Source organism: Vicugna pacos, chromosome 15 (assembly GCF_048564905.1).
Source record: "Vicugna pacos chromosome 15, VicPac4, whole genome shotgun sequence".
Classification (NCBI taxonomy): domain Eukaryota; kingdom Metazoa; phylum Chordata; class Mammalia; order Artiodactyla; family Camelidae; genus Vicugna; species Vicugna pacos.
Window position 1 is genome coordinate 34,006,524 of NC_133001.1, and position 12,843 is coordinate 34,019,366.

At 32.5% G+C, this 12,843-nt stretch overlaps 1 protein-coding gene across 4 annotated transcripts in view; it reads left to right on the forward strand.

Annotated features, from left to right (window-relative positions):
• The window catches only part of SOS1 (SOS Ras/Rac guanine nucleotide exchange factor 1), a 137,480-nt gene that overhangs the window by 75,838 nt on the left and 48,799 nt on the right, over positions 1–12,843 (forward strand). For all 4 annotated transcript variants that reach the window (XM_006211479.4, XM_006211480.4, XM_072937877.1 and 1 more), the window contains 2 exons: positions 6,394–6,504; positions 6,579–6,677. In XM_006211479.4, coding sequence (XP_006211541.1) covers positions 6,394–6,504; positions 6,579–6,677 — 210 coding nt within the window. The remainder of the gene's footprint in view (positions 1–6,393; positions 6,505–6,578; positions 6,678–12,843) is intronic.

The window sequence follows — 12,843 nt, forward strand, 5'->3', positions numbered from 1 at the left end:
TCTCATTCTAAAATCCACTATATATTTTATTGTAACTCAGAGTTGAGTTTGTAAAACAAAAAGCTTAAGACTTTCAAGCAAAATAATTTGCTAGTTTAAGCTTCACTACAGTCCTTCAGTCTTACTTCAAACACATAGATGTCATAAAGTATTAAAAGAAAAAAAAGGAATATACGTAATTAGACTCAAAAACAAGATCAGAAATGGAACATACTTTAAGGTAGTGAGCTCTGGTAGCTGAGTATTTAGCTTTAAAGGATAATGAGGACTAAATGGGCTCCATGAAAGTGAGCAAGATTTCTTACTCTAAGGCCCTGACTGTAATAAGATGCTGGGGAAATCTGCTAACCTGCTACCTATAAGATTTTATAGAAAATTGTGGACTGGAGGTAGAGGACAAAAATCCTACATTATAACTAATTTACCTTAAAACTTAACACAGCATCCCATGATATTAAGCCAGTATGATCACAGAGCCCAAGACCCAAAAGCCATTTTAAGATTTAAGAGCAGGTTCTGGTCTGGAAGAGTGTTTATAAAGAAATGGGAAAGGAAAAAAGGAAATCAGAAGTTAAAAGCCTCCCCCTAAGAAGCCTGTAATACAGAATTCCAAAATATAAGACAAATATTAATACTTTGAATGATACCGAACAAAATCAACTATTAGAATATGAATTCATTCCAGATGAAATTACTTTTATACAATAGATATACAAAGAGTTTAAAAGTTTTGAATGCTCAAAGAGATAAATGAAGGAATATGATTCATTTATAAAGAAAACATTGTGAAACAAAACAAGCGGAAAGGAAACAAGAGCAAGTAGGTATCAAAAGAAACAGTTAGAGATACTAGGAAATAAATACACAAGCATTGAAGTAAAAGCTCATTATGTAGCATAACATTTGCCAGACCTAGTTCTAGGATAAAATCAGTGAACTGGAAGATAGAATTCAGGAATTCACACAATGACACAGAGAGAATATGTGAGAATATGACACAGAGAGACCAAGATAAGAATATGAAAGATCAGCTAAGAGTAGTAAAGGCTATTCTGAAAGGTTTCAGTATACATCTAAAAGGAATTTCAGACAAAGAATGATGGAGAAGCAATATTTGAAGAGATAAAAATCGAGAATTCTCCAGAAATGAAGAACATCTGTTCATCAATAGACAAAATTAAGAGAGTGAAAAGACAAGCTATAGACTGGGAGACAATATTTCTAGTATCTGTAACCAATAAAGAATTCATATCCAGAATATGTAAAGAACTTCTACAGATCTGTAACTACCAGACAGCTTAGTTTTTTTTTCAAAGACAGACAAAAGATATGAGCAGATATTTCCTAAAAGAAGAAAAGGTGTTCAACATCATTATTCATTCAGGAAATGTAGTTTAAAACCATGGAGCAGTTGGAACTCTACATTGCTGGTGGAGGGGGTGTAAATTGGTACAGACACTGGAGAACTGTTTGGCATATCTGTGAAAGCTGAGCATACAACATACCATGTGATCCAGCAGTTTCACTCTTGGGCATATACCAAACGAAAATGAGTGCCTGTGTTTGTCAAAAGACATGTTCAACAATGCCCATGGCAGGTTTATTCATGATGGATAATTTTGTTATATTCATACAGTGAAATGCTATATGGCAGTAAAAAAGAGTGAACTACTGATAAAAAACAAAAGGCAACATAATGTTGAGTGAAATAAGAAGACTCAAAATACTACGTAAGTCCGTTTGTAGGGAGTTCAAAAATACGTTAACAGATCTTTGGTAATAGAGGTTGGAATAATGGTTGACTACAGAGCAGGAAGAAGTTTGTCTGAGGTGCTGGATTTCTGTTTCCTTATCTGGGTGGTGATTACACAGATGGATTGCATACCTAATGTAAAGATTCATCAAATTGCAAAATTCATGTAGGTTGTACCTCAGTTTAACAAAAAATGAGAGGGAAATGGCGAGGAACAAATAAAAACAGATAGACATTGACCAAGAGACATTACTATCCATAGGCCTTTATTACAAGAAATATTAGAGGATGTTCTTCAGCCAGAAGGAAAGTTGTACTCTGAGAGAAGTCAAGGAGTACCAGAACTAATGGTGGGAAATGTGTTGGTAAATTTATAAGCTATTGAGTATTTTAAAAACCGAAGTATTTTTCTTACTTTAAAAGGAAGGGTTAAACTACACACATAAAATGGGCTTGTATTCATAAGAAAAACTGAACAACTTTAAACTGTCTTTAAAATTTAGAAGAATTTATAGATAACAAACTATATTTGATTTTTAAAACGTTTGGGAAAATCACCAGAAGAATAGAGATACTACCTATAGTTTAACAATGTACAAGAACTATAGTAACACTTCTAAGTATTTCCACTGCTAATAGGAAAGAATAATGAAGCAAAGAAAAGCAATGATAATGAAAACAAAATGCAGTCATCTCTCAGTATCCGTAGGGGATCGGCTCCCGGAAATCCCCCTCCCATCCCTGCTCTAGTGTCAAAAATCCATAGATGCTCAAATAACCTCATATAAAATGGCATAGTACAGTTGACCTTCTGTATTGGCCGATGTGGAACCTGCAGATACAGAGGGCCAACTGTAGCATGATACAAATAAATCCAGTTACCTTATACTACTACATCAGTGACTCAGTATATGTAAACTGATGAAACTTGCCTATTTAAAGAAAGTACTTATTTTCGATTTTTAAAGGTCCATTTTATGCAGCTGAGAAAAAGTACACATACACATGATATGTGACAGATTACATTATTAATCAATAGAGAAAAAAACAAACTAATTAATAAGTGATGCTGAGTCAAAACTGGTTGTCCATATGGAAAGAAAATATTTCTTCCTTAGCTCATATCATACACAAAAAGCTCTCAATAGTCTATAAGCATGAACTCAAAATGGATCAGAGACTTAATGTAAAAGCTAAAATTAACAAACTCTTAGGAGAAAGCATAGGTAGGTATTCATGACCTTAGCTTTACAAAGGATTCTTAGATATGACACTGAAATCACAAGCTACAAAAGAAAAAAATACATAGTTTAGACTTAACATTTAAAACTTTTGTGCTTCAAAGGGCACCATCAAATATGAAGACGAATATATGTGTGTATATGCATGACTGGGTCATTGTTGCTGTACACCAGAGATTGACACATTATAGTTGCCTGTATTTCAATTTGCTTTACACTCTTTTTTACACTTTTTTTATTGAGTTATAGTCATTTTACAATGTTGTGTCAATTTCCACTGTAGAGCACAATTTTTCGGTTATACCTGAACATACGTATATTCATTGTCACATTCTTTTTCTCTGTGAGCTACCACAAGATCCTGTATATGTTTCCCTGTGCTATACAGTATAATCTTGTTCATGTACTTCAATTTTTAAAAAAGGGCAAGGGCACCATCAAAAGTGAAGACAGCATACAGAATATTTGCAAATCATATATCTGATGTTATCTGGTATACACTGATATATTCAGTGTATATAACGAACTCTCGCAAAAAGACAAACAACCCAGTTTTAAAATGGGCAAAGAATTTGAATAGGAATTCCTTCAAGGAAGATACACAAATATCCAACAAGCACATGAAAGGATGCTTAGCATCATTAGTCATTAGTGAAATGCAAATCAAAACCATTGTGAAATACCACTTCACATGTACTAAGGTGGCTAGAATTTAAAAAAAGAAAATACCAAGTGTTGGCGTGGTTGTGGAGAAGTTGGAACACTCATACTTTGCTGGTGGGAATGTAAAACGGTACAATTACTATGGAAAACAGTTTGGCAGTTCCTCAAAAAGTTAAAGAATTATATCTAGCAAGTCCAAAAAGTTGTATACTGTGTAATTTTTTTATATGACATTCTTGAAATGAAAAAAACTATTGAGATGCAGAAGAGATTAGTGGCTCCTGGGAGCTAAAGAGGAGGCTATAATGGGGGAGGGGAGGTGTGGCTATAAAAGGACAGCAGGAGGTCCTTGTGGTGATGGAAATATTTTATACTTTACTACATCAATGTCAATGGCCAGATTGTGATATTGCACTATTGCATGAGGTTACCATTGGAAGAAACTAGGTGGTGTGCAGACAGGATTTTTCCATATCATTTCTTAAAACTGCATGTAAATCTAAATTACCTTAATGAAAGGAATATTTATACAGTAGAGTATTATACAGAGTTTGTAATAAATGAACTGTAAGGAACTGTATGAATCAAAATGAATAAAATTTTAAAATAACTTTAAATATAAAAACTAAATTGCAGAAGAATATACTATTTATATTATTTTTATATGGAATTTGAAAATAGAGCCTTATATCTTGATACGTATGTAATTATGATATTAAAACAAACATGAAATGATGAAACTCAAATTCAGAATAGTGATTTCCTGATTTCTTCTGAGGATCAGCAGGAGAAGAAATAAGCTTCTGAAAAGAAGCCTGGGAGGATCATTACATCTGTACTGTTTTATTTCTTTAAAAAAGGAGCTGAAGTATTATAAAATGTTGGGCTTTTTTGAGTTAGATGGTGAATCGAATTGTTAAGCTGTTCTTTGTACTTTTCTTTCTGTTTAGAATAGTCTGTATTTTTTATTCTTAATTCACAGTTGTATATGTTGATAATTAAGTTTTTAAATGACTTTTAAGTATTGCATTTAACCAGTAAACTGATCATAAAGTCATCTGTTAACTTATATATGGTTTCTTAGTGCTTGCCATTCTGCAAATTTATCCTCAAAATAAAACTGTGTAATGAGAGCTTGGATTCTCAGTGACTTGTTGATTTTTTTTCTCTTTCTTGAAATTTGCTATTTTAGAATAATAATACTAGATACCATTTATTCAGTGCTCACTATGTTCGTATACTATTGTAAGCACTTTGCACGTGCTGTCTCACTGAATTTCTAAAACAACTCCTTGAAGTACGTATTATCCACATTTTCTAATGAAGAGACTGGCTTAGAGATGGTAAATAGTTTGTCAAAGGTCACAGCTAGTAAGTAGTACAATCAGAATTGGAATCTGGGTCTCTGTGACTCTGTAGTCATGCTTTTAAGCCACTACACTGCGTAGCCTTTCCTTTATATATATAATTGTCATAAAAATTCTATAATAAATTAGAGTTTATTGAAAGAGAAGGAGAACATTATTTGCTGTATATAAATACTAGAATTGAAGAGACCCAAGATATAACATCTAATCACATTTTTATTTCTCTCTCCCATCCACTCTATTCATACCTAACTCCTTCCTGTTGTTATTTTTGAAAACCTACTATCCATAACTGTAAAATTTTCAGTGGACTGCAATTTCCAGTGTTATATTATTATAGAAATTTTCAGTTGAGAAGGCAGTTGAAGGAATTGAAATTACTCAAGGGATTTAGGGTGACTTGGAGCTTTATATCCTGCATTGCATTTCACAAAGAACAGAAGTCAGGTCTTCTGATTTCTGATCTTGTATTATTGTTATTCAGTCTGTCCTTAAAAAAACACAATCTAAGAAGCAACATTAAAAGTAAACATTATTTGTTCTGTCTTTCACTCAAACTTCCTTTTTCTGCTCTCCTCCACTAGATGTCCTCTTCCTCTTTCTAGAATCACCCTTCATAGAAATGAGCTCTTCCTAGGGTCTAGAACACTGTTTTCGTTATGGTTTTTTTGTTCAACCTGGAATCGGGCACAGGACACAAGAGAGTAGAGATCCTACCTCCTGATAAAATCAAGACACCTGCTCTCTTTTTCCTCAGGAATCATCAAAAACAGATTCTAACCATTAGATTTGTTTGGTTTATTAATAACTGATGGTAAAAATTTTTTTGGCAATTTGTATTAAAATTGTTTAATTGTTCTGTGAAAAGTGTAACAATAAATTTTAGATGATATAAACTTTTACCTATGACTCACAGAATGTGAAAGTAAGTCTTCCACTAAGGAATAACCATGAGAAAATAGATGTCTGGCACCAGTATTCTAAATGTTTATACTTTACCTGGTTGTAGATATTTATATTCTTTATTGTTCAGGCTAGCCTTTGTTTTCCAGAACCAAAAGTCCCTCTATTCTTACAACCATGTTTTTTGATAATACTCTACTGGAATCCTTTCCTGAGAAGTGTCATAATATATAAGAATCCTATTACTCATCAGAAAGAGTTGATATACTTTCTTACTTGAGAATATTAGATTTCTTCTATTAAAACTAATAGCCACATAATTTTGTTTAGAGGCTTTAAAAGAAATACATAATTGTGCAGGCATAGATGTGCCCATAATTTAATCTTTCTGTATTTATGGTGGTAGGTTATTTACACTTTACCTTGGAGAAAGATTATTTATGTTTTACCTTCTTTATTTTCTAAGGAACTGGCATTTGATCCATATGAATCATATGCTCGAGATATTTTACGACCTGGTTTTCATGATCGTTTCCTTAGTCAGTTATCAAAGCCTGGAGCGGCCCTCTACTTGCAGGTATAGTAATTTTTATGTCAAGATATGTGATGTCTGAAAAGTAAACTTAAAAATTAAATCACTTTGTTTTCTAGTCAATAGGCGAAGGTTTCAAAGAAGCTGTTCAGTATGTTTTACCCAGGCTGCTTCTAGCTCCTGTTTACCACTGTCTACATTACTTTGAACTTTTGAAGGTAGGAAAACTCTTTAACTGTTACTTATAAAATGTTCAAGTGTGACACAGTTTTTTTTTTCCAATTAGTTTGTGAATTATTGAGTGCTCATGAACATTAGTCTGTATCCATTTTCTTTTTCTAGTTAAGCAAATGTAAATGAATCTACAAAAGAGTCACATATTCTCCAGTTTTAATAGTGAATTTTAAAGCAATCGTCAAGATTTTTTTTTGTGCTCTTTGTTTATATCTTGTGTTCTTTTTGTTCACACGGCCGATTGTTTGGAAACAACCTTAGATTTATGCATCGAGGTCTCCATTTTGAGATCTCAACAGATTCAGGGACTTAGATAAGGGACCAAGTGTGGGGATAAGGCCAGGTAATGGGGAAGATTAATCACCTAATTTTCATAGCCTAAGTTTGCAACTATTTCTATAAAACTGCTCATTATTACTTTACAAACAGTAAATAATATATAATCCTAGTAAAAATTTCCCATTTGATTATAGTTCAAAATACTCAACTTAAAAAGCACTGAACCAAAAGAAAGGATTTTGCTTTTTTCCCTCCTCTGCACTGAAATTAAGGAAAAAGGGAGCCTTAGTCTGTATAAATTATAATACAATACTGTAGCTCAAAGTGATTTACGTTTAAATGTCTTATGTATCTAATGATGTCTACTTTGAGTTATGGATAATATAACCTAAAAAACAATTTTTTTCAAAAAATTTAACGGATGAGTTATAAAGATATTTTATTTACTGTTAATGAACTAGCCTCATGAAGACGAAATAAGACTTGCATTAATACTATTATTATTTCTTGAGCTTTTAAAAGAATGTTTTCATTAAAGAAAAATTCTATTTAATATGTTGGTTTTGTTATGGAGCTTGTATTACTAGAAATCAGATTTATAGTTCGCAGGAGTACTTGATGAAATGGGCTCTCTATAATGAATCAATGAATGAGTAGAAGACCTAGTTTAGTAAACTGAAGGAACTCTCATCCTTGAATTTTCCTTCCATTTTCCAAGGTCTCTCTTCATTGTAGTAATTTGGAGTTCAGTTAGATTTCTCAAGCAGGAATGTTTGAATTAAGAGAGGACTGAGGAAGTTAAAGGATTTAGTCACCAGGCAGAATTAACAGCACTCTTAGCTCTCTGTTCTAGGCCACAAACAAAATACCATTTATGGTCTTTGGTAATAAAGGATGATTATTATAAGAGGGTAATCAAGAGGAATGATGGGATTTTTACTTGAGACTGTAATGAAATTCTGAAAGATTAAAGGCCATATGAAACCTTGAAGCAATCATTAGTTAATAAGTAGGAACAAGAACCTTTGATGAAGGTTCAGAAGGCTGTAAAACCTAACCATCTTAATAATATGAGAAATTAATTATTTACTCCCCCAATTATAGGCAATTAAATTTTTAAAGTTATAAGTTATGGTAATAGAATCTTTATTTTATAATTGCATCAGTTAGCAATTTAAAAGATTTCTACTGGTAAGCATGCTTATTCCTAGTTCATGTTACTGCCTAAATTTCATTGCAAAATTAATATATTAGGCAAGAAACTTTGCCTAATTAATTCTATAAATATTGATCACTCCTTTTTACTCTGCATTCCCCCAGGACTAATACACTATTTGTACTTATTATCCTTACTTTGTATTTGTTGGTATGTTGCTTAGTTAAATAGTTTCATTGAGCAGTGTTTTCAAAGTGTATTCTGTGGGATGCTAGTCCCATGAGATACTCTAAATTAAAAGTTTGGGGGAAATGTTCAGTGGTCAAATATGTTTGGGGGGGCACTGTATTCTTAATTATACTACTAGAAATTTTCAGTGTACATTAGAACATTAAAAACTTTAAATTGTGTAATAAAGCAGTTAGTTCCCAAATTAATTAGACCATGAAACCCTTTAAAAATATAATATATTTATAGAGGGTTACTTTGAGGAACTATGGTAGAATTCTTCCATCAGATGGACTGAAAGACCTAACTCTTAAGGGTCTAAGATTTTTTTCCAGCATGTTTCTTACCGTAAATATTTTTCCTCTGGGTATTGCCATTACTCCAAGTGCCAGTGTAGAGTTGGTGGTTCTGGACTCAACTAATGATTAAATAAAATTGGGGCAGTGGGAAGCAGCAAAATGCTAAGATAGCAATGACAGTTGGAAACTAGCCGTAATTTATCTGTGGCATGGAGTAGCTTTTGAAAGCTCATGAGACTAGATGGTAGCCTGATGTTTCCTCTCTGATTCTAGCCCTGTAGCCTACTAACTGAGTAGCTTGCAACAAGTCACTTAACCTTTTGAGCTCTGGTTCCCTTATCTGTGAAACGCTTATCTTACTGGGTTATTATATCAACCAAGAGAATGTATGTAAAAATACTTCAGTATACATACAGTAAAGAATTGCCATTAATAGAAACTTTTCTTCTTACCTGGCAGATATCTTAAACTAATCTTTTACTCCCTCATCCTTCACCACTTCCCCTCCTTCTCCTGCCTGCCCAAATTTGTGCTTTTCCCTGTATTCCATTTCTTTGTTGATCAGCTCAGTTTCCTTCACCAGAAGCCTCAGTTCCATCTTTGATTCTTCTCTCTTCCTTATTGGCAGATCATCATGATTTGACTCTAGAAATAATTTTGGAATCCAGTATATTCTCTCCATTCTGCCTTAGTCCAGACCCTCAGCATTTCTTGCCTAGATTACTGTAGCAGTTTCATATATGATCTTTGTATTTTATGGAACTCCCAGTTTGAAAAGTGCAGTTGGTTCCCTGTGAACTGGGACACAAAGTCTAAATTCTTTGGCCTCTCTCCAACCTTACCGCTCAGTATTTGATGCCACTTACCTTACACTTAAGCCATAAAACATTTTCTAGCAAGCCTGGATATGTTAATTCTGTTTAGGATTTCATATCCTTTTTTTCTGTTTACCTGGAACTCCTCTTCTATTTCTACCTTCTCCTTTCATCTGAGAAATTCCTACTTGTCAAAGAATTTGTTCAAATGTTGATTTGAACCAAGGGAAACTTGATTTCCCTCGGTTCCTTAGGTTGATCCTTTGACTACACTCCTTTACTCTCTCCTATTTATGAACTTGACCCATTTTTAATGTCTGTCTTGTCATTGGACTGTATACTCCATGAATAATGGAACTGATCCTTAGGTATCTTTGAATTCTCATGCCTAGTAGTGTTTGGCACTTAAACATTCAATAAATGCTTGTTAAAAAATGAATAGGAAAAATAAAGTAAGTTTTCCTTAGAATTCCTATAAATGTCTTATATTTGTAGAAATAGTTTAACTGTAACATATAATTACATTTACTTTGGAAACTTAGAATGCCTTACAAATTAATTTATAAATAAAATAAAAGTATAAATAAAATAAAATTTATAAATAAAATGAAAGTATAATTATTAATAGTTTAAGACTTTAATGCCACTGAAACTGGAAAAATTTTTTTTTTCCTGGCAAGTTAAAGTTTAGTAGTCAAGTCTTTTTGGAACCTTTGATCAGTTTTTTTCACATTGAAGTTCATTTTTATGAAGTGAAAAAAAAACAAGAAAAACTCTTCTGTGTCCTTTGGAAAACCTCATTGCTCCAGTAATGTGATTTTCTGTGTTAAGTTTAATTTACTTTGTTAAACAAATAGAATTGTTTCCTGGGACTAAGTAAATATGTTAGCTGATATTTTGAAGGTTAGCAAATCAGTACATTGTTCACCTCAACAAAAATTTTAACCTTTTCTTTGTTTTATAGATGTGTTATTTGTCTGAGTATACCTTAAGGAGGTAAAATATTAGAAAAAAATTATCCAGGATGATTTTGAACTAGTCAGTTCCCTAGAGAATTGCCTATTCTCTTTCCGGTATGCTGGGTCCATGTAACCTAGGGAAAACTAAGTTTCTCTCAATTTAAAAAAATCAGGTACAAATCTTTATTGTTATTTGTGCATTAGCATGTTAGTGTCCTAAAGCTGCCAGAGCAAAGCACAGACTGAGTGGCTTAAAAGCAACAGAAATTTATTCTTTCACAGTTTTGGAGATAAGAAGTCCTAAATTAGGGTGTCGCAGGGCCATACTCCTTCTAAAGTCTCTAGCAGAGAATCCTTCCTGCCTTTTCTTAGCTTCTGGTGTATCCCAGCAATCCTTGACATCCCTTGGCTTATGGATGCCTTCATTTCAGTCTTTTCCTCCATCTTCATGTCACTTTCTTCGCATCTTCACATTCTTCTCTGTTACCTTTGCATCCAAATCTCTTTCCAAAAATAATTTTTTTCATTTTCTGTTATAAAATACCGAGTCAATGGATGTAGGGCTCACTCTAGTCTAATATGACCTCATCTCAACTTGATTATACCTGCAAAGACCCAATTTTCAAATAAGATCATATATATAAACAAGTATGGAGAACACAGTTCAATCCATTACAGTTAGCTTTTGGTGTACCATAAAAATTATATTCATTTTATCTTTCTGATTCTCCAGTGTATATTGGCTTTCGTAAACCCATAAAAATGTGTTTTTTATGATTGGACAATTCATCACTTCATCCTGGTCTTAGATTTTTAAAATTTAATTTTAGTTCAACAAAAATCTCATGAAAAGCAAACAATATTTTTCAAACAGATTATAGACAGGTAAAAACTTAGAGGAATGCAAAATTATTAACAGTCATCTGAATAAGACTAAATGTACATAATTGAGGTTGAGGTTAACATACATGTTTTCTCTTAAATGAAAAAAGAATAGAAAATTTAACACTTAAAACCTCTGTACCTTTTTTAGGTTTTATTGATAATAAGAAGTACATGATTAGCAAAATAATTGAAAGAAAAATATGTCCAGGTTTAATTTTAACACATTCAAAACAACCCTATCTCTTGAGGTAAGATTAAATTAAGAACCAATGGAATAGTAAATATCATAGTTAATGTTTATTCATTGTAACAGTGCAGTGTTTATCTTGATTACCAGCTTTGCTTTAGAAAATAAGGATGCTTACATGGTTAGATGCTTTCTGTGTGTTAAAATTTAACATTAGATTCTCTATTATCCCTAGATTTTTGTGTACTAACTGACTTGAAGAATAGTCCTTAACTTTTCCCTATAATATAATACATAGTATAAACATTGTAATCCTAAATGCTTAAGTACAGGAATTGTAAGGTAGGATTGCAGATAAGAATGTACAACTGAATGGTGCAGTGAGTGGCAAAAACTTAGGATCAAGAACTGAGAAATGTTAAAAGTAGGAGATAATTTTCCTCCTAGAGTAGTTTTTTTTTTCCAATGCTATATAAAACAAACTGAAAAAGACAAATACGAATTGCTACATCATTCACTTTAAACACCCAGTAGTGGCCTTCACATAATGTGCCAGGAACTCTTTGTAAAGAGATATGCTCTGCAGACCCCACTACAAATATCTTGTGTACATTTCTTAATGGCTTTGATTTGCTGCTTTTCCAGTTTGGGAGCTGGATGCTTCAAACATCTATTCTAGTTAAATTTTTAACTACTATTTTTTCATATTTTGCATTTGGTTTAATTGCTATTGCTATATGCTTAAGACCATTTTTTTTTGTACTGCTTATGAGCAGATGTCTTAATACCAGCAATAAGAGGAGATTTAGAAAACAGCTCTTCTCTCAGTATCATAAAAATAAGCCCAGCAGAGGTCTGTCTAGCTTCCATTTCTTTGAACTAGCTTTCTAAATTTAGAAATTCTTCTCCAGAAACATGGACTTAGAGCAGTGAGCTAAATGATATTGTATGTGACCACAGATGTTTAATGTCTAAAGTTAAACATAGTATAGTGGAATTCAGGAGCCGTTATAAACAAACAGCTGACTATTGTACTACTCCAATTTTTCAATTTTAAATCAGATAAACTACTCTTAAGGGCATTTATAGTTTTGGTAATTTTCTCTCTGATAAGAACAGAGAGATGGTTTTTTAAAAGGTATTTTATTTCATAAATGAGATTATCCTAACATTTTTTAGGGTTGATTTCCTATTTAAAGTTTCAAACTCCTTTCACCATTCAGATTTTAACTTGCTTTTACATTATTGCATTTTCTTTAATTTTTCTCTCATTTCTTCTCTTTCTGGAACTAGTTATGTTTATATAGAATTGCTTTATTTTGTTCCATAGAACTCTGAGACT